This window comes from Cherax quadricarinatus, chromosome 98 (genome assembly GCF_038502225.1).
Source record: "Cherax quadricarinatus isolate ZL_2023a chromosome 98, ASM3850222v1, whole genome shotgun sequence".
Lineage (NCBI taxonomy): Eukaryota > Metazoa > Arthropoda > Malacostraca > Decapoda > Parastacidae > Cherax > Cherax quadricarinatus.
In genome coordinates this window covers 8,384,991-8,408,005 of record NC_091389.1, presented here as the reverse complement: position 1 = coordinate 8,408,005, position 23,015 = coordinate 8,384,991, and the positions used below count along the sequence as shown (strand labels likewise).

At 39.2% G+C, this 23,015-nt stretch overlaps 1 protein-coding gene across 13 annotated transcripts in view; it reads right to left on the bottom strand.

The window, feature by feature from the left end:
- LOC128702468 (tigger transposable element-derived protein 1) overlaps nt 1-22,553 on the bottom strand; it is a 490,624-nt gene extending 468,071 nt beyond the window's left edge. For 12 of the 13 annotated variants that reach the window (XR_011394766.1, XR_011394765.1, XM_070105323.1 and 9 more), the window contains exons 1-3: nt 19,912-22,553; nt 14,392-14,516; nt 9,210-9,273 (exon numbers count right to left, since the gene is read on the bottom strand). Coding sequence is in view for 11 of the 13 variants with exons in the window: in XM_070105323.1 (XP_069961424.1) it covers nt 9,210-9,273; nt 14,392-14,516; nt 19,912-21,706 (1,984 nt within the window). In the remaining 2 variants the exon portion in view is untranslated. The remainder of the gene's footprint in view (nt 1-9,209; nt 9,274-14,391; nt 14,517-19,911) is intronic. The other variant, XM_070105320.1, reaches the window with a different exon arrangement.
- Nucleotides 22,554-23,015: the final 462 nt, after the last annotated feature.

Below are 23,015 nucleotides of genomic sequence, written 5' to 3'. Positions count from 1 at the left end.
GATATAATTGCTGAGCAGTTAATTAATAAATTTATAGAAGAGGTACCTCCTGAGCAAGCCAAAATTTATGGTCACTATTTACCACATCACGGAGTGAAGAAGGATTCTAAGACCACTCCTCTGAGAATTGTGTTTAATTGTAGTGCCAGGAGTAACAAAAGTGTACCTAGTTTAAATGACTGTTTGATGACAGGTCCGTCGTTGATGGAAAAATTAAGAGATATCTTATTAAATTTCAGGATGAAAAATTATGCCTTTACGGCTGACATAAGTAAAGCTTTCCTAAGAGTGGGTTTACAAGAGGCTGACCGGGATTGTACCCGCTTCTTATGGCCTTAGAATCCTATTGACCCACTTAGCCCTCTGAAAACCTTTCGCTTTAGGAGCGTATTATTTGGTGCTACATCCAGTCCGTTCCTACTTCAAGCGACGATAAATGCACACCTTAAATGTACGGGAAGTTCATTGAGTAAAGTAATGAGCAAAGAATTTTACGTGGACAATTTCTTGGGTGTGACGTCAACTGAAGAGGAACTGTTTATGACTTATGGAGAGGCTAATAAAATAATGCAAAGTGCAAATATGCCTCTGAGAGAATGGAATAGTAATTCGTCCAAATTGAAGGACAAAATAAGTAAAGATTACCCTGGAGATGAAGTGCAAAAATGTAGTAATGTATTGGGTTTAAATTGGGATACTGAGAGAGATTTGTTAATGTTAAAACCTAATAATTACAGTATGCCCAATAAATTAACTAAGAGAGTCTTGCTTGCTGAAGTTTCCAAATGTTTTGATCCACTAGGCTTAGTGTCACCCCTTACTATAAGAGGGAAATTATTAATTCAGGAAGCATGGAAACTTAAATGTGCTTGGGATGAAATTCTACCTGAGGAATTCATTAACAGGTGGGATGAATTAATTGGTGATTATGAGAAAATTCCAATGTTGGAGTTCCCACACCAGGTGGCCAATCCAAATGGGAAAAATGTACTCCACATATTTTGTGATGCTTCAATATTGGCATATGGAGCAGTTGCTTACCTTCAATGTAATAGTGTTATTTCTCTTATGTCTAAGGCTAAAGTGTCTTCAAATAAATCACGTACCTTGCCTCAGTTAGAATTAACAGCCATTTATGTAGGTGTCAAATTAGCTAATTATATAAAAAATAAGTTGCAGGAGGTAAATATTAGCGACACTGTAATTTGGTCTGATAATGAGGTATCCTTACAATGGATTCGCAATGGAAACAGTAAAATTGTGTACTTACAAAACAGAGTCGCTGAAATTTATCAGATGCAAGAGAAGTATAATAGTTTGGGTCAGCATATGTTAACATTTAATCATATACCTGGTGAGGAGAATCCAGCTGATTTCTTGTCTGGAGGTTTACCTTATGCTAAATATGTAAATGCTGTATCATGGTTTAAAGGACCGAGCTGGTTGGTATATAAAGCTAATTGGCCTGTACAAAAGGCGTATATTGCTCCTGTTGAAATTACTGTGACCACCGCTCCAATAGTTTGTCCTTCCTTAGCCACTGACATAAAGAGGTATTCTTCTTTACCCAAACTAATCAATGTAACTAAGTTGGTGTTTAAATTTCTAAACAAGATGAATATTTCATATAAGTTTTCACCTCTTGAATATTGGATAAAGAGGGTACAGGAGGAAATCTATGGAAATGAGATTAAATTGATGATGGAAAGAAAAATTGTGAAAGGTTCCATAATAAAGAAATTGGGGCTGTATTTAGAGAACAGTGTAATTAGGTGCAGAGGTAGGTTACAAAATGCTGAATTGGGTGATTATGCTAAACACCCTATCTTACTGCCCAAATCTCATCATCTAACAAATTTAATTGTTCTAAATGCCCATAAAAATGTAATGCATGGTGGGGTACAAGATACCTTAAATTGTATTAGGGAAACTTTCTGGATTCCACAAGGACGGCAAAGTGTAAAAAGGGTGATTAAATCTTGTGTAATATGTCGCCATGTGGATGCCAGATCCTATATGTACCCAGGTCCTCCACCATTGTCAAATGAGCCATCTGAGTCGTTTAGCAATGAACTCCGGCCGGCCACAGTGTGGAAAATACTGTACATATTTTCCGGAAATACGGTAATTTATAGGTAAATAGATGCCCTATACTGTATTTTTAAAAGAAGTATGTTATCGAAAATGGGAAACCTGCGGCTGGGGGGGACACTTACCATCTTGGTTTTGAATTCTGTACAAACGTTGGTGTAATGGGAAGAATTTTTCGTGCTCTAGAGGTTAAAATTGTGTTGACACCTCTCAAAAAGGAGGCGAAATTGGTGGATGTGCATTCCTGCATAACTTGAGATATCAGACGACTGGACAAGACAGCTCCAGGAACCTCAGATAAGCTCTCTAGATTTGTGTGTAATTCTGGCCAGCATTATTTTCATAGATTTAGAGTGAGGTTTTCTGAGAATGATACACATTAATCTCCAGTCAAATTGGTGAGTGATATTAAGATATATTTTCCTTCTGTTATGTAATTGTGTATATATATAACCATTTATTATTTTTAATATACAGTCCACAAATTTATATATTTACCAGTATTCCTGGTGTATGTATATTTCATTTAATTAATAGGTCCAGAGCAACTTGAGGTTATGACAGTGGTAGGTATCGAAGGGGGACATTTTTTGCGACCTAGGTGTCCCAAATTCCTACTTGTCTATGTAACATTGATAAATAATAATTATCTTTGTTATCATTTTCTGTTATGTACATAATGAGTTACATTCAGATAAATGCAATTTTCCACAGTAGTGATAGTGAGTGTAGCAGTGTAGTGATATTGAGAGTAGGAGCATAGTAATGGTGAGTGTAGCAGTATAGTGACAGTGTAGCAGTGTAATGAAGGCGAGTGTAGCAGTGTACTGATGGTGAGTGTAGCAGTGTAGTGATAGTGTAGCAGGATTTAAATAATATGAGTATGTTACTGAGAACAAGTAATATATATAACTCTGCAAGAACATAACAAAAAAAATCTTAATGTAAACAAAGGAACTAATAAATAAAACTCCTAAATCATTATTCAATAAACAAAAATATTTCCTTCTTCATTAAATAAATATTTAACTCACACACCAACACTCTTGTGTCTTTTGTTTTTACCATTGGTGAGGCTTTTCACCTTGGCCTTGTTCGCAGTCATTTTATTCATCTCCGCCTTCTTAGGGTCAGTTATTTTGTATATACCTTTTCGGTTACTGGCACCTCGGAGGGCAGTTAACCTGTAGGCTAGGTCAACATCATCAATTGTTTCTATCTCTTGAATTTTCCTCTTTTTGCTCTTCTTTTGCTTGCCATTTAACCCTGTCTGGTCCTGGTCAGTTTTCTCCGATGAATTTTGTCTGCGACGTCTCTTATGTTTGCTTGTTTTTGGCTTTCTTACCATAGCCATCTTCAGTATATCGCCGGTTCGTCTCCTCCAGAGTTTGACTGGTGCGATCAGTCCCATGGCACTCACTGCAATTGACATGAGGACACACAACACAGTCATTGTGAAGGGAGTAGAGGAACACTCATGACAGCGTGATGTCACCTCAAGAAGAAGTGTTTTAAGATTTTGGACTTCCACGTAACATTCATAAGCGGTGATGACGCGACCAATGACAGGCAGCCACCTTGGATCAAACTGAAGGTCACTGTCGGTACTTGTCTCTTGTACTGGGGTGTCGCTCACATATCCCCACACATCAACTACAGTCGAGATGGAGAACCAATAGAACACTGGCTGGCAAGCATCGGTAGCTTGGTCAACCTCTCTTCTGAGGTCGTCTCTCTCCTTTTCTAAATCACGAACCCATGGATCGAAAAGCTGATAATAGCAACCCACTATTTCCAGAATGATTCCCACTGCCAGCATCCACAAGCAGCAGGTTTTCAGTGCCATTTTGCTAAACATTTTGATGATTCTTAAGCTTACTGTTTAGTTCTTTATTTGATTATTTGATTATAACTTGATTTTCAAACTTAAGTTTAAATATTTCAATAATAATATTAATATAATAAATGATACCCCATTTTACTAAATATATCAACATTATGAAAAAATAGTGACCTTCGAATTTTCAGTTTATAATTGAAAGTGTACATAGAATTTATTTACATAGAAGAGAATCAAAATTTAATATTTTAACAGTGAGTTGTATTATAGTGTCTTATGATGGTGAGTGTAGTATAGTGTGTAGTGATAGTGTAGGTGTGTAGTGATGGTGAGTGTAGCAGGGTAGTGATGGTGAGTGTAGCAGTGTAGTGATATTGAGTGTAGCAGTGTAGTGATGGTGAGTGTAGCAGTATAGTGACAGTGTAGCAGTGTAGTGAAGGTGAGTGTAGCAGTGTACTGATGGTGAGTGTGCAGTGTAGTGATGGTGAGTGTAGCAGGGTAGTGATGGTGAGTGTAGCAGTGTAGTGAAGCTGAGTGTAGCAGTGTACTGATGGTGAGTGTGCAGTGTAGTGATGGTGAGTGTAGCAGTATAGTGACAGTGTAGCAGTGTAGTGAAGGTGAGTGTAGCAGTGTACTGATGGTGAGTGTAGCAGGATTTAAATAATATGAGTATGTTACTGAGAACAAGTAATATATATAACTCTGCAAGAACATAATCTCAACAAAAAAAATCTTATGGTAAACAAAGGAACTAATAAATAAAACTCCTAAATCATTATTCAATAAACAAAAATATTTCCTTCTTAATTAAATAAATATTTAACTCACACACCAACACTCTTGTGTCTTTTGTTTTTACCATTGGTGAGGCTTTTCACCTTGGCCTTGTTCGCAGTCTTTTTATTCATCTCTGCCTTCTTAGGGTCAGTTATTTTGTATATACCTTTTCGGTTACTGGCACCTCGGAGGGCAGTTAACCTGTAGGCTAGGTCAACATCATCAATTGTTTCTATCTCTTGAATTTTCCTCTTTTTGCTCTTCTTTTGCTTGCCATTTAACCCTGTCTGGTCCTGGTCAGTTTTCTCCGATGAATTTTGTCTGCGACGTCTCTTATGTTTGCTTGTTTTTGGCTTTCTTACCATAGCCATCTTCAGTGTATCGCCGGTTCGTCTCCTCCAGAGTTTGACTGGTGCGATCAGTCCAATGGCACTCACTGCAATTGACATGAGGACACACAACACAGTCATTGTGAAGGGAGTAGAGGAACACTCATGACAGCGTGATGTCACCTCAAGAAGAAGTGTTTTAAGATTTTGGACTTCCACGTAACATTCATAAGCGGTGATGACGCGACCAATGACAGGCAGCCACCTTGGATCAAACTGAAGGTCACTGTCGGTACTTGTCTCTTGTACTGGGGTGTCGCTCACATATCCCCACACATCAACTACAGTCGAGATGGAGAACCAATAGAACACTGGCTGGCAAGCATCGGTAGCTTGGTCAACCTCTCTTCTGAGGTCGTCTCTCTCCTTTTCTAAATCACGAACCCATGGATCGAAAAGCTGATAATAGCAACCCACTATTTCCAGAATGATTCCCATTGCTAGCATCCACAAGCAGCAGGTTTTCAGTGCCATTTTGCAAAACATTTTGACGATTCTTATGCTTACTGTTTAGTTCTTTATTTGATTATTTGATTATAATTTGATTTTCAAACTTAAGTTTAATTATTTCAATAATATATTAATATAATAAATGATACCCCATTTTACTAAATATATCAACATTATGAAAAAATAGTGACCTTCGAATTTTCAGTTTATAATTGAAAGTGTACATAGAATTTATTTACATAGAAGAGAATCAAAATTTAATATTTTAACAGTGAGTTGTATTATAGTGTCTTATGATGGTGAGTGTAGTATAGTGTGTAGTGATAGTGTAGCAGTGTAGTGATGGTGAGTGTAGCAGGGTAGTGATGGTGAGTGTAGCAGTGTAGTGATGGTGAGTGTAGCAGGGTAGTGATGGTGAGTGTAGCAGTGTACTGATGGTGAGTGTAGCAGTGTACTGATGGTGAGTGTAGCAGTGTACTGATGGTGAGTGTAGCAGTGTACTGATGGTGAGTGTAGCAGTGTACTGATGGTGAGTGTAGCAGTGTACTGATGGTGAGTGTAGCAGTGTAGTGAAGGTGAGTGTAGCAGTGTACTGATGGTGAGTGTAGCAGTGTAGTGAAGGTGAGTGTAGCAGTGTACTGATGGTGAGTGTAGCAGTGTAGTGAAGGTGAGTGTAGCAGTGTACTGATGGTGAGTGTAGCAGTGTAGTGAAGGTGAGTGTAGCAGTGTAGTGATGGTGAGTGTAGCAGTGTAGTGAAGGTGAGTGTAGCAGTGTACTGATGGTGAGTGTGCAGTGTAGTGATAGTGAGTGTAGCAGGATTTAAATAATATGAGTATGTTACTGAGAACAAGTAATATATATAACTCTGCAAGAACATAATCTCAACAAAAAAAAATCTTACGGTAAACAAAGGAACTAATAAATAAAACTCCTAAATCATTATTCAATAAACAAAAATATTTCCTTCTTCATTAAATAAATATTTAACTCACACACCAACACTCTTGTGTCTTTTGTTTTTACCATTGGTGAGGCTTTTCACCTTGGCCTTGTTCGCAGTCTTTTTATTCATCTCTGCCTTCTTAGGGTCAGTTATTTTGTATATACCTTTTCGGTTACTGGCACCTCGGAGGGCAGTTAACCTGTAGGCTAGGTCAACATCATCAATTGTTTCTATCTCTTGAATTTTCCTCTTTTTGCTCTTCTTTTTCTTGCCATTTAACCCTGTCTGGTCCTGGTCAGTTTTCTCCGATGAATTTTGTCTGCGACGTCTCTTATGTTTGCTTGTTTTTGGCTTTCTTACCATAGCCATCTTCAGTGTATTGCCGGTTCGTCTCCTCCAGAGTTTGACTGGTGCGATCAGTCCCATGGCACTCACTGCAATTGACATGAGGACACACAACACAGTCATTGTGAAGGGAGTAGAGGAACACTCATGACAGCGTGATGTCACCTCAAGAAGAAGTGTTTTAAGATTTTGGACTTCCACGTAACATTCATAAGCAGTGATGACGCGACCAATGACAGGCAGCCACCTTGGATCAAACTGAAGGTCACTGTCGGTACTTGTCTCTTGTACTGGGGTGTCGCTCACATATCCCCACACATCAACTACAGTCGAGATGGAGAACCAATAGAACACTGGCTGGCAAGCATCGGTAGCTTGGTCAACCTCTCTTCTGAGGTCGTCTCTCTCCTTTTCTAAATCACGAACCCATGGATCGAAAAGCTGATAATAGCAACCCACTATTTCCAGAATGATTCCCATTGCTAGCAACCACAGGCAGCATGTTTTCAGTGCCATTTTGCAAAACATTTTGACGATTCTTAAGCTTACTGTTTAGTTCTTTATTTGATTATTTAATTATAATTTGATTTTCAAACTTAAGCTTAACTATTTCAATAATATATTAATATAATAAATGCCCCATTTTACTAAATATATCAACATTATGAAAAATAGTGACCTTCGAATTTTCAGTTTATAATTGAAAGTGTACATAGAATTTATTTACATAGAAGAGAATCAAAATTTAATATTTTAAATATTTTAACATTGAGTTGTATTATAGTGTCTTATGATGGTGAGTGTAGTATAGTGTGTAGTGATAGTGAGTAGCAGTGTAGTGATGGTGAATGTAGCAGGGTAGTGATGTTGAGTGTAGCAGTGCAGTGATAGTGAGTGTAGTAGTGTAGTGATGGTGAGTGTAGCAGTGTAGTGAAGGTGAGTGTAGCAGTGTAGTGAAGGTGAGTGTAGCAGTGTAGTGATAGTGTAGCAGTGTAGTGATAGTGAGTGTAGCAGTGTAGTGATGGTAAGTGTAGCAGTGTAGTGATGGTAAGTGTAGCAGTGTAGTGATGGTAAGTGTAGCAGTGTAATGATAGTGTAGCAGTGTAGTGATGGTAAGTGTAGCAGTGTAGTGATGGTAAGTGCAGCAGTGTAGTGATGGTAAGTGTAGCAATGTAGTGATAAGTGTAGCAGTGCAGTGATGGTAAGTGTAGCAGTGCAGTGATGGTAAGTGTAGCAGTGCAGTGATGGTAAGTGTAGCGATGGTAAGTGTAGCAGTGCAGTGATGGTAAGTGTAGGAGTGTAGTGATGGTGAGTAGCACTGTAGTGATGGTGAGTAGCACTGTAGTGATGGTGAGTAGCACTGTAGTGATGGTGAGTAGCACTGTAGTTATGGTGAGTAGCACTGTAGTTATGGTGAGTAGCACTGTAGTGATGGTGAGTAGCACTGTAGTTATGGTGAGTAGCACTGTAGTGATGGTGAGTAGCACTGTAGTGATGGTGAGTAGCACTGTAGTGATGGTGAGTAGCACTGTAGTGATGGTGAGTAGCACTGTAGTGATGGTGAGTAGCAGTGTAGTGATGGTGAGTAGCAGTGTAGTGATGGTGAGTAGCACTGTAGTGATGGTGAGTAGCACTGTAGTGATGGTGAGTAGCACTGTAGTGATGGTGAGTAGCACTGTAGTGATGGTGAGTAGCAGTGTAGTGATGGTGAGTAGCAGTGTAGTGATGGTGAGTAGCACTGTAGTGATGGTGAGTAGCACTGTAGTGATGGTGAGTAGCACTGTAGTGATGGTGAGTAGCAGTGTAGTGATGGTGAGTAGCACTGTAGTGATGGTGAGTAGCACTGTAGTGATGGTGAGTAAAAACAGTAAACAAGTAATATCACAATATACAAAATGACCACTGTGACAAAAAGTAAACTTCCGAGCGCTTTTGTGATTTCTCACATTATTAAGGACGTGTAAAAACAACAGAACAATAGAAGGCTTATAAGGCTGAGATATCACCTAATATACGATCTTCTACTGTTTTATTATTTTTACAGGTCTCTGATAGACAAAAAACCCGCACATGGTAGAAAGGAGCCCACGATGATGTTTCAACATGACTTTGTAAATACACGGAACAAGCTGGACCAAAACGTCGTCGTAAGCTCCTCTCTCCTACTTGCGGGTTATTTATATATTGTTCCAGTCATTGTACCTTTCTGTTCTTTAAAGTTCTTGATAATGTGAGAAATCATGATAGTACTTTTAAGTTCACTATTTTTTCACAACGGTTATTTTGTATACTGATATATTACTAAATTTAAGAAGTTAATGAAACTTACTATAATTTATTACTCTACAGTATTTAAAATGTAATAAAACTTACCATCTTTCACCTCAATCAAGTCATCATCAATGTACGTGTTTGTGTCATCACACACGTCAACGTCCTGAAACCATAATGCAGCGAAAATTAGAAAGTTTTATTCTCGTGTTCATATTTAGTAAATCCTCGACTTAAAAACAAATTGTGGACCTTATGATTTGTGTTTAATATTCATAATACAGGAAGTCTTCAACTTATCAACACATTGTGCACCTCCTGTATTGTGTATAATTATGTTATACACAATAATGATATACACAATACATAAGATTCTCAGTGTGTTTAATTCAAGGACTTACTGTATAAGTACATTGGCAAGTTCTAAATAACAAAGGTGCTCCTCGACTTATGATGGTTCTACTTACGATATTTAGACTTTAAAATGGTGAAGCATCAATTACTTTGGAAATAATAATTACCTAGCATGAAGGCAGCAAGTCCATAACTTGTATTCATAAGAACATAAAGGAGGAACACTGTAGTAGGCCTGTTGGCCCATACTAGGCAGGTCCTTTACAATCCTTCCCACTAACAAAATATTTGCCCAACCCAGTTTGCAATGCTACCCAAGAAATAAGTTTTGATGATTCTATTTATTCATTATGCAAATCCTACTCAAATCCAACTGCTTTCACTCTTGTATTTATCCAACCTAAATTTGAAACTTCCCAACGTTTTAGCTTATATATGTATAATCCTACTAGGAAGACTGTTCCACTCATCAACTACCCTATTTCCAAACCAATACTTTCCTATATCCTTTCGAAATCTTAACTTACCTAATTTGAATCCATTATTGCGGGTTCTCTCTTGGAGATATATCCTCAAGACTTTATTTATATCCCCTTTGTTAATACCCATCTTCCACTTATACACTTCGATCATGTCTCCCCTCATTCTTCATCTTACAAGTGAATGTAGTTTAAGGGTCTTCAATCGCTCTTCATACGGAAGATTTCTAATCCTATGTATTAATTTAGTCATTCTTCACTGAATGTTTTCTAACAAATTTATATCCATTCTGTAATATGGAGACCAGAATTGAGCTGCATAATCTAGGCGAGGCCTTACTAAAGATGTGTAAAGCTGCAGTATAACCTCTGGACCTCTGTTGCTTACACTTCTTGATATAAATCCCAATAATCTATTTGCCTTATTACGTATGCTTAGACATTGCTGTCTTGGTTTAAGGTTACTGCTTACCATAACCTCCGAGTCCTTTTCGCAATCTGTATGGCTAAGTTCTACATTATTTAACTTATAAGTGCTAGGGTTATGGACACTCCCGAGCTACAGAACCCTGCATTTATCTACATTGAACTGCATCTGCCACTTTTCTGACCAAGAACTCAGTTTGTCTAAATCCTCCTGAAGATTAATAAGATTAATGAACTACGTTTGGTAGCATGTGCTGGGAACTTGGATGTCATTGCATTAACTAAAACCTGGTATGATTTAAAGAGTCGATATATGATTGCTGAGTGTAATATTCAAGGGTTTAAGCTCTTCCATGTGGATAGATGTGATGGGAAGGGGGGGAGGAGTTGCATTATATGTTCGAGAAAATATTAATTGTTGCATAAAAACAGGTATAAAAATAGGTGGAACAGCAACAGAATCTGTTTGGGTAGAGTTTGTAGAGGGTCAAGAAAAACTAATTCTAGGTGTAATATACCGACCTCCAGGCTTGGATCACGATAGAGGGAGACTTCTTTGGGACGAAATTGTTAGGGCTTCTACACACAATAACATAGTCATAGTAGGGGACTTTAACTTTAGTCAAATTGACTGGAATTCTTTGACAGGTAATCTAGAGTCCAGTGACTTTATGGAAACAGTTCAGGACTGTTTTCTGAAGCAGTGCATAACAGAGCCTACCAGGGGTAATAATTTGCTAGACCTGGTCTTGTCAAATAAGGAAACACTCGTGAATAATCTGGAGATTACTGAAGAGCTTGGCGCAAGTGATCACAAATCCATCACTTTTAGCATTAACTGGGAATGCAAGAATAATGATAATACAGTAAAAATCCCTGATTTCCGTTCTGCCGACTATAGTGGACTTAGGGAACACCTGTCTAATCTTGATTGGGGTTATCTAGCTAATGATTTTATTGACGATGATCATACTTATGATTATGAAGGAATCTGCTTTTATGATTTTTTCTTAGTAATGTACACCGTGCCCAGAGTATATACATTTCCCAGAGAGATATTACGTCTAATAATAACGATCCCAAATGGGTTAACAGTAGGTTAAAGCATCTATTAGGGAAGAAAAGGGGAATTTATAGGCGCATCAGAAGAGGAGAGGTTAACCTTACTGACCAATATGTTCAGCTTAAAAGAGAAGTAAAAACGGGGATTAGAAAGGCTAAACGTGACTATGAAATTAGAGTTGCTAATGAATCAAAGACTAATCCAAAGGGGTTCTTTCAAGTGTATAGGACGAAGGTGAAGGAAAAAGTAGGACCTCTGAAAATTGGGAATGGACAGCTGACAGATAACGAACTGGAAATGTGTTCCTTATTTAATGAGTATTTTTTTGTCAGTTTTTACACAGTAAGATGTAAATGAGATTCCAGTAATTAACAATTATTTAGTTCCTGATGAATTTAAATTAACTAATATTACTGTCACGAGGGACATGGTTATTAAACAGATAGACAAACTGAAGCAAAATAAGTCCCCGGGACCCGATGAGTTGTTTTCCAGGGTACTTAAGGAATGCAAGATGGAGCTTAGTCAGCCATTAATGAGTGTGTTTAATGCGTCCATCCTTACCGGTGTTGTGCCAGAGTTGTGGAAGATGGCTAATGTGGTTCCTATATTCAAATTAGGGGAAAAGTCCGTTCCTTCAAATTACCATCCAATAAGCCTGACATCTATAGTGGGCAAGTCATTAGAATCAATTATAGCTGACATTATTAGAAGTCACCTTGAAGAGCATAACTTGATAAATGAATCTCAGCATGGATTCACGAGAGGTCGTTCCTGCCTGACAAACTTACTGACGTTCTTCAACAGAACATTTGAAGCAGTTGACAGTGATAAGGAATATGATATTGTTTATTTGGATTTTAGTAAAGCCTTCGATAGAGTACCTCACAAGAGACTCTTAAGAAAAGTGGCAGCTCATGGAATAGGAGGTAAAGTTCTAGCATGGATAGAGGCATGGCTTACCAATAGAAAGCAGAGAGTTACCATTAATGGAATGAAATCTGAATGGGGATTAGTCACTAGTGGCATTCCACAAGGATCAGTTTCAGGCCCTCTCTTGTTCATAATTTACATTAATGACCTTGATGAAGGGATTACGAGTGACATGAGTAAATTTGCTGATGATACAAAGATAGGCCGTATAATTCACTCTGAGGAGGATAGCAATGAACTCCAGGAGGATTTGGACAAATTAATGTCTTGGTCTGAAAAGTGACAGATGAAGTTCAATATCGATAAGTGTAAGGTACTAGCCCTTGGTAATGAAAATAATCCTCAAAGCTATAATCTAGGTGAAGTAGAGCTTGATCATACAGAACGTGAAAAGGACTTGGGAGTCGTGGTGAGCAGAAATCTAAAGCCAAGACAGCAGTGCCTTAGTGTGCGCAACAAAGCCAACAGATTACTTGGATTTATCTCAAGAAGTATAAGTAACAGAAGTCCAAAAGTTATTTTACAGCTCTATACATCACTAGTTAGGCCTCGTTTAGATTATGCTGCTCAGTTTTGGTCCCCTTACTACAGGATGGATATAGACTCATTAGAGAACATACAGAGAAAAATGACTAAAATGATTTACTGTGTAAGGAACCTCCCGTATGAAGATAGACTTAAAGCCTTAAATCTCCACTTTCTGGAGAGGCGTAGAATGAGGGGAGATATCACTGAAGTGTATAAGTGGACGACGGACATAAATAAGGGAGATATTAAAAAAGTACTGAGAGTGTTGAAACAGGTAAGAACCAGAAATAATGGATTTAAGTTGGATAAATTTAGATTTAGAAAGGACATAGGTAAGTACTGGTTTTCTAACAGAGTTGTAGATGCATGGAACAGTCTTCCCAGTGGGGTGATAGAGGCTAGGACCTTGGGTAGCTTTAAGAAGAGATTGGACAAATATATGAGTGGGAGGGGCTGGGTTTGATTGGTGTCATTGGGTTAGGGAGTTATTTCTTGGGTAGCTTTAGGTAGAGGTCGTTTTGATAAGGACCTGCTTCGCGTGGGCCAGTAGGCCTTCTGCAGTGTTCCTCCATTCTTATGTTCTTATGTTCCCTGACATCTACGTTTGAATTAATTATCCTACCTATCTTTGTGTCATTGTTTGTTTACTTTTCACTACTGGTATTTAGTTAATTACAGCAATTATTTATTTAGTATATTCACATTTAGGATATTCACAATGAAAGCAAAAGACTTGGCAGACGATGCAACATCCCCCCAATGAAAAGCAGGGGTGTCACTAGCACATTAAGAGACAATACAGTAAGTGTCAGGGGCCCGAGACTGTTCAACTGCCTCCCAGCATACACAAGGGGGATTACCAATAATCCCCTGGCAGTCTTCAAGCTAGCACTGGACAAGCACCTAAAGTCGGTACCTGACCAGCCGGGCTGTGACTCGTACGTTGGATTGCATGCAGCCAGCAGTAACAGCCTGGTTGATCAGGCCCTGATCTACCAGGAGGCCTGGTCACAGACCGGGCTGCAGGGGCGTTGACCCCCCGGAACTCTCTCCAGGTAAACTCGCCTCACGATATTTTCGACTTACAATGGGTTCGTCGGAACGTAACCCCATCATAAGTCAAGGACCACCTTTAACCCTTAAACGGTCCAAACGTATATATACGTCCACGCGCGTAGCACCCCAAACGTATATATACGTCCAGGCGCGTAGCGCCCAAAACGTATATATACGTTTTCTTTGTCATTCATTCAACATTGCCACAATAAGCCTGAGTCACCTAGACATGAGAGAATGGGTGTGCGCACTCACTGTGCACCATATTAAAATAATTGGGGATGCCTGGGTACCATATGCTCTTTTTTCCTTTTAAAAGAAAAGATTGTTTTTTTCCTCAAAAAAGTTGGGGCGCTACGCGAGTGAACGTATATATACGTTTGGACCGTTTAAGGGTTAATGTATACTGACAGTTCACAAATATAAACCATTTATCACCACTCACCATAGGCTGTCCAATTTTCATAGGCCCTTCAGTCTTGCATTTGAAGCGAGTGCCAAATTTGTCTTGCGATTCACAGTGGGCAAACTTCGAAATTTTCTCTCTCTCTGGCTTGCAGCGTAACACACCTTCAAGCATGTAATGTTGATAAAGAACATATTCTTTGGAACAAATGTTTACATTCTTGACCATGTTAAGAGTACACTAAGTTATCTTATTCTTAACAAAGGGTACAATAAGTTATCATATTCTTAACAAAGTTAAGGGTACAATAAGTCATCTTAAGTTACTCCTCTCTTCAAGAAAAATAATAGGTCTGATGTAAGCAACTATAGACCTGTTAGTATACTCTGTATAATATTCAGAATTCTAGAGAGGGCGGTGTACTATCAAGTAGTTAAGTATCTTAATGACAACAACATTCTCCATAGCTATCAATTGGGCTTTAGAAGATCTTACTCAACCGACACCTCCCTAATTAATCTGATGGATTACATGAGAGCTGAAATGTCAATGGGGAACCTCATAGGTATGGTAACCTTAGACCTGCAAAAGGCCTTCGATACTGTCAATCACAATATATTATGTAAGAAACTTCAAGCTATCGGTATAGGTTCTGTAGACTGGTTTAAGTCCTACCTTAGCAATAGGAGATAAATTGTCAAAATCAACAAAACGGAATCAGAACCCCTGTCGATAGCATGTGGAGTTCCCCAAGGCAGTATTCTGGGTCCCTTATTATTCCTATGCTATGTTAATGACATGCCTATCAGTGTCAAGTACAAACTCCTAATGTATGCAGGTGACAGTGCTCTGTTAGTGTCAGGTAAAGACCCACAAGATATAGTTAATGTATTAACACTGGAACTAGAGTCCTGCAGCAAATGGTTAGTAGACAACAAACTATCATTACACCTCGGGAAAACTGAAGCCATTCTCTTTGGCACGAAACATAAATTGAAAAGGGTAAATAATTTTTATGTCCTGTGTAATGGGGAGCCCATCACTTCAGTTTCCTCGGTAAGATATCTGGGAATCTTCTTTGACCCATGCATGTCAGGAGAATTGATAGGGAACAGTGTAGTAAAGAAAGTGAATGCCAGACTGAAGTTCCTCTATAGACAAGCACAGTGTCTACCTACTGAGGCTCGCAGGACCCTATGTCTAGCCCTTATAAATGTCATATGGATTATGCTTGCCCTTTATGGTACTCTGCCTTGACAAAAAAACTGAAAGATAGACTGCAAATCACCCAGAACAAAATGGTAAGATTCATCTTGGGCCTGGGTCCAAGAGAACATGTAGGCCTGGGTCCAAGAGAACATGTAGGCCTGGGTCCAAGAGAACATGTAGGCCTGGGTCCAAGAGAACATGTAGACCAGAATGAATTACAACAGTTGGATATGCTGAATGTTGAAGACAGAGTAAAACAACTGAAGCTAAATCATGTTTATAAAATTGCTCACAAACAATGTCCAGAATATCTTGCTGCTAATTTTGTCAAGGTTGGGAACCAAAGCAATCATAGTCTCTTCTCAAAGATCACTTACTCACCCAAAACCAAATAAATACTGTAATAAAGTTGGTAGAATTACCGACAATATGTAAAGTAAAAGGACACAAGTGCAACTAATGTGACATTTTATTGTGGCAACTTTTCGCTCTCCAGGAGCTTTATCAAGCCATTACGTAATGGCTTGTTAATGGCTTGACAAAGCTCCTGGAGAGCGAAACGTTGCCACAATAAAATGTCACATTAGTTGCACTTGTGTCCTTTTACTTTACAAATAAATACTGAATAACTGAACCTTATAAATTGTATATCTTAAATGTTTCTCATAATTATATCACATAAATGTTAAACCTAAGACCCAATCTAACTTTGTTATTTTTTAAATACACTACCTAACAGAATACAGTGGACCCCCGGTTAACGATATTTTTTCACTCCAGAAGTATGTTCAGGTGCCAGTACTGACCGAATTTGTTCCCATAAGGAATATTGTGAAGTAGATTAGTCCATTTCAGACCCCCAAACATACACGTACAAACGCACTTACATAAATACACTTACATAATTGGTCGCATTCGGAGGTGATCGTTATGCGGGGGTCCACTGTACTCCATTCTACTGAATGTACAGCAATGCATGCAACCATATGACCTGTCTTTGTAATACTCATTTGTGCTTTATTGTTAACTGTTTATAATAATGTTTTATCACTGATTACATCATTGCTTAGTTAATCTTAAGTTAATTTTAAGCCAGCCCGTAATGCAATGCATACAAGTGGCTTTGGCATGCTGCTCTTACCTGTATTTTTTTGTACCTCTGTATGTTCAAATTATTAAATAAATAAATAAATAAATAGTACTAGGGGGAGAGAACACAACAATCATAGTACTAGGGGGAGAGAACACAACAATCATAGTACTAGGGGGAGAGAACACAACAATCATAGTACTAGGGGGAGAGAACACAACAATCATAGTACTAGGGGGAGAGAACACAACTTTGTAGTACCCACAGTCAGTGGCCAGGTTTCAAACACTTTTTATTGTACAGCAATAAAGGAATGGAACAGACTGCCTGCACATGTCAAAGCCAGTCATAGCATGAACCAGTTCAAGAAGACTGCCAAAAGGTGTCTGATGAATGTAGCTACAGAAAGGGACAGGAATTATTTTTTTTTTTTTTTAGCTAACACACGTGTAATTTTACCTTATTCCTAGTTATGACCCTTGTATTGTGGATAGTCTTTTTAGTATGATAATAAGATGTTATCTCCATTACAGAATAATAATAAGATATTAACGTCTTTATTTTATAATAATAAGGTAAAAGGACCCCAATGGAAATACTAAGTCACTCTGTCTGACTATTTTGGGTTATCCCAGGTTGTCTACACATATACTGCTAGGTATTTACACCTACCATCCGACTTACGACCGAGTTCGGTTCCGAGAAACCAGTCGTAAGTCGAAATGGTCATATAAGTCGAACTTTACTACTGAATATCAACAAAACACTTTTGTAATGACTTTATTTTATTGTTTTATTTTGGTATTTCATGTTTTACTTTACTTTTTATGTTGTTAGTACTGTATTTTATACTGTAAGGTTTAGGATAAACACTGTGTACAACACAAATACTGGTTTATTTCCCAGAAATTTGGCAAAAAAAAAAAAACACGGTCGTAAGTCAAGTGGTCCTAAGTCGAGCAGGTCGTAAGTCGGATGGTAGGTGTATTTATTTATTTATTTGAACATGATACAGAGAAGTACAAGGAATACAATTTTTAAAGCACAGCATGATAAATTAGACACAAGTGCAACTCTTGGGTATCTTTATTGAGGAAACGTTTCGCCACACAGTGGCTTCATCAGTCCATACGTAGGAGAAACTTGAAGAACAGGAGGAGAATGAGGTAATCAGTCCCTCAACCTTGAGTCGATGTGTTCAGTCCATCAATCTTGAATAGAATACGGCATATCAGCGGAGAAGCAGCTTATAAACCGTATGGCAGGAGAGGTGCAGCAGTCATAGGTCGTGTCACATTCTTGGGCACGACCTACTTCCACATTGAACAAATGTGACACGACCTATGACTGCTGCACCTCTCCTGCCACACGGTTTATAAGCTGCTTCTCCGCTGATATGCCGTATTCTATTCAAGATTGATGGACTGAACACATCGACTCAAGGTTGAGGGACTGATTACCTCATTCTCCTCCTGTTCTTCAAGTTTCTCCTACGTATGGACTGATGAAGCCACTGTGTGGCGAAACGTTTCCTCAATAAAGATACCCAAGAGTTGCATATGTGTCTAATTTATCAACATGTCGGTTCTCTGAACCATTCATCTACAAAGCACAGCATGCCAAAGCCCCTTGTTTGCAGAGCATTATGGGCAGACTTAAAATTAACTTAATCTTAACTAAGAAATGATATATTCAGTGGTACAAAAATTATTGTAAAACAGATAACAATTAAGTACAAATGAGTATGACAAAGACAGGTCATATGGTCATTTACTGTGTTGCTGTGTAATCAGTAGAGTGGAGTATTATGTAAGGTAATAAAGTTAAATAGTAACAAAGTTTGATTGGGTCACAGGTTGACATTTATGAGATACAATAATGAGATACATAAACCATACCCCCGGCCGGGATTGAACCCGCGGTCATAGAGTAATGAGTAATGAGATACATATATGAGATACAATTATTCAGTATTTATTTAGTTGTGGGTGAGTAAGTGATTTTTGAGAAGAGACTTGAATTTATAAACAGAGAGTGTTTCTTTTATATTCACAGGTAATGAATTCCAGATTTTAGGGCCTTTTATGTGCATTGAGTTTTTGCATAGCGTGAGATGGACACGAGGAACATCAAAGAGTGATCTGTGTCTTGTGTTATGGTCATGTCTTCTGTTGAGGTTGGTAAGGAGACATTTGAGGGGAGGGTTTATGTCAGAGTTAAGTGTTCTATGTATGTAGTAGGTGTAGTAATAAGTATGGATGTTTTGTATTGTGAGTAGGTTTAGTGTTTTGAATATTGGTGGAGTGTGCTGCCTGTAGTGGGAATTTGTTATCATTCTGACTGCAGCCTTTTGTTGGGTAATTAATGGTCTGAGATGGTTAATTGTTGTTGAGGTATGATAATTCTATGTAACCATATTTGTGTATACCTGAATAAACTTACTTACTCTTAAAGTCAAGGGTACACTAAGTTATCTTATTCTTAACAAGTCAAAGTAGTCAGCTATCTGACTACTTTTGACTTGTTACTTTGACTTTAACAACCAGGGGTCTCGAAGACAACCAGGGGTCTCGAAGACAACCAGGGGTCTCGAAGACAACCAGGGGTCTCGAAGACAACCAGGGGTCTCGAAGACAACCAGGGGTCTCGAAGACAACCAGGGGTCTCGAAGACAAAAAGGGGTCTCGAAGACAACCAGGGTTCTTGAAGACCCCTGGTTGTCATATTTTAAAACATGACTAAAATTTGTTTTTAAGTGTTCTTTAAGGTTTAGCAATAGTTATATTCTCTCACGAGTTATTTACGCTAGTTTTACGAAGTTTGTAATCATTTAAAGGCATTTTTAAAGGATTATATCCAGTTTACATCAAAAACCAGGTTACATCACACCTCTTGGAACCAATTAATGACCTAAGGTGGGACATGACTGTATATTAACAATATGAACACATTCAGTGCATTAATTAAGTCTCCAACGCAATATTTTGTCAGCTAAGCAAGATATGATTTATAAGTACAGTACAGTGCAACCTCAGTTTTCGTGATTAAACCGTTCGAAAAAGTCTGACGAAAACTGAATCTTAAGAAAATTGAAACAATAGTTCCCATATGAAATAATGTAAATCCAATTAATCCGTTTCAGACACCCAAAACTATTAAGAAAAAATACATTTTATAGAGAATAACTGTAGTTTTACATACAGAAAGCAATGAGAAATAAATATAAATGACTAAGTAAATGATAAATGAACATTACGTACCTTTATTGATGACTCCTCTTGGTATATCGAAGACGGTGAGGAGGGGAGAGGGAGGAGGAGAGGTTACTTCCCTTGTTTGTCTTTTACTGGCACTAAGACCACCTTGAGAGTCACTGGACGCCTGTTGCACAAAAAATCTGTCCAGAGAGGTCTGTTTCTGGCGTCTCTTTAAGATTTGCCTAAAATGGGACAAGGCATTGTCATTGAACATGTTGCAGACACGGCTCGCAACAGCTTTGTTAGGATGGTATTTCTCAACAAAACTTTGCACCTCACTCCATTTTGCACAAATGTCCTTAATCACTGAAGAAGACACATTCTCCCGTCTCTCTTCCTCCTCTGAAGCAATTTCCTCAGCTGCGATCTGTTGCTTTTCCAGGTGAAGTTCTTGCAGCTCTTTTGTAGTTAGCTCTTCCGTGTGGTCGTCCACTAACTCTTCCACATCCTGGTCACTCACATCCAACCCCATGGATTTCCCCAAAGACACAACAGATTCCACAACAGGCGTAGGGTCATCATGGTCAGCCTCAAACCCTTCTAAATCCTTCTGGAGGACACATTCCGGCCACAATTTTCTCCAAGAAGAATTAATCGTCCTGGAAGTCACTTCCTGCCAAGCTTTATCTATAAGGCTTATGCAATGGAGGATAGTGAAGTGATTCCTCCAGAACTCTCTTAGGGTCAATTCAGTGCCCGAGGTCACTTCAAAGCACCTTTCAAACACTGCTTTCGTGTAGAGTTTTTTGAAGTTAGAAATAACTTGCTGGTTCATGGGCTGGATGGGAGGAGTGGTATCAGGGGGCAAGAACTTCACTCTGATGAAACTATATTCCTCCAACAATTGGTCTTCCAAGTCTGGAGGATGAGCAGGAGCACTGTCCAGTACCAGGAGGCACTTGAGTGGTAATTTATTTTCCTGGAGGTATTTTTTCACACTCGGGCCAAACACTTCAATGACCCAGTCAACGAAAATCTGCCTTGTGACCCACGCTGTATTATTAGCCTTCCACATCACACACAATTTACTCTTGATGACATTATTTTTCTTGAACACTTGGGGATTTTCAGTGTGATAAACCAGTAAGGGTTTCACTTTGAAATCCCCACTAGCATTACCACAGAACAAAAGAGTAAGCCTATCCTTCATAGGCTTGTGTCCTGGCAGTGCCTTTTCCTCCTGTGTGATGTAGGTCCTCTTAGGCATTTTCTTCCAGAAGAGGCCTGTTTCATCACAACTGAAGACTTGTTTGGGGAGGAATCCTTCAACCTCTATGTACTCCTTGAATTCATCAACGAATTCTTCAGTCGCAGGTTTGTCTGAACTCGCAGCCTCACCATGCTTTACAACATTGTGTATGCCACTACGCTTCTTAAATCTCTCAAACCAGCCTCTGCTTGCCTTAAATTCACTAACATCAGCACTAGCTCCAGGCATTTTCTTCACAAGATCTGCATGCAACTGTCTTGCCATTTTGCAAATTATGGCCTCCACAACACTATCTCCAGCTAACTGTTTCTCTTTGATCCACACCAACAATAACTTCTCGACATCTTCTAGTGCTTGTGATCTCTTTTTCGTTAACATGGTTACCCCTTTTGCCACATCAGCTTCCTTGATTTGTTCTTTCTTTGCCAGGATGGAAGAGATTGTCGACTTGTTTTTGCCGTACATCCTGGCAAGCTGGAGGACACGCATACCACTTTCATATTTGTCTATTACTTCCTTCTTAAATTCCATCGTGTTTCTCACTTTCTTTACCAAAGAAACTTTACTTGGAACTTTCTTAGGGCCCATGGTGACTTATTTCACAGTCACACTTAAAGAAATCACCAAAAACAATGGATTTTAAGGAAATGTTTGGATGAATGTGCGGAGCATATGCTCACTCGCCGAGAGACACAGGGAGACTGATTCACCTATGCCCAGCAGGAGGCGGGCTGATGTGTCTAATATGGCCGATTTGCGAGGCACCAGCCAAAACACGAAGCAAAATTTTGGCCCAAAAATCAGCCTAAATATGATTCAGCCAATACCCACAGTGGCCAATATTCGGCTTTCACTGTATATGTCTAGTATTTAACAATCTGTTAAGCATTTAGTCTGCCCAAATAAGTGCATAAGTTAGAAAGTTTAATCAGGTATACATAAATACATTTACATAGATTATTATACATAGAAGTACGAGTGTAAATTACCCAGGATAACCTAAAAAAATCGGAAAAGGGACTTATTTCCATTGGGGTCCTTTGAAACCTCGACCAATGTGGAAGACCAACCATACCACAGGAGGGGCTTGAACCCGTGGTTATGGTAGCAAGTTTGAATTTAAGGTGTACACAGTTACATAGATTATCATAAATAGCAGCATATGTGTAGAGAACCTGGGATAATTAAAAAAAAGTCAAGTGGCTTATCAAACCTCGGCATGATAAGATTTCGTTCGGATTTTTAACACTGGAGGGTTACCCACCCAAGATAACCCAAGAAAGTCAGTGTGACACCAAGGACTGTCTAACTTATTTTTATTGTGGTCCTCAATCTTGTCCCCCAGGATGCCACCTACACCAGTCCACTAACACCCAGGATGCCACCTACACCAGTCCACTAACACCCAGGATGCCACCTACACCAGTCCACTAACACCCAGATGATGTCCACTAACACCCCCATACCAGTCCACTAACACCCAGGATGCCACCTGCCACCTACACCAGTCCACTAACACCCAGGATGCCACCTACACCAGTCCACTAACACCCAGGATGCCACCTACACCAGTCCACTAACACCCAGGATGCCACCTACACCAGTCCACTAACACCCAGGATGCCACCTACACCAGTCCACTAACACCCAGGATGCCACCTATACCAGTCCACTAACACCCAGGATGCCACCTACACCAGTCCACTAACACCCAGGATGCCACCTACACCAGTCCACTAACACCCAGGATGCCACCTATACCAGTCCACTAACACCCAGGATACCACCCACACCAGTCCACTAACACCCAGGATGCCACCCACACCAGTCCACTAACACCCAGGATGCCACCTACACCAGTCCACTAACACCCAGGATGCCACCCACACCAGTCCAC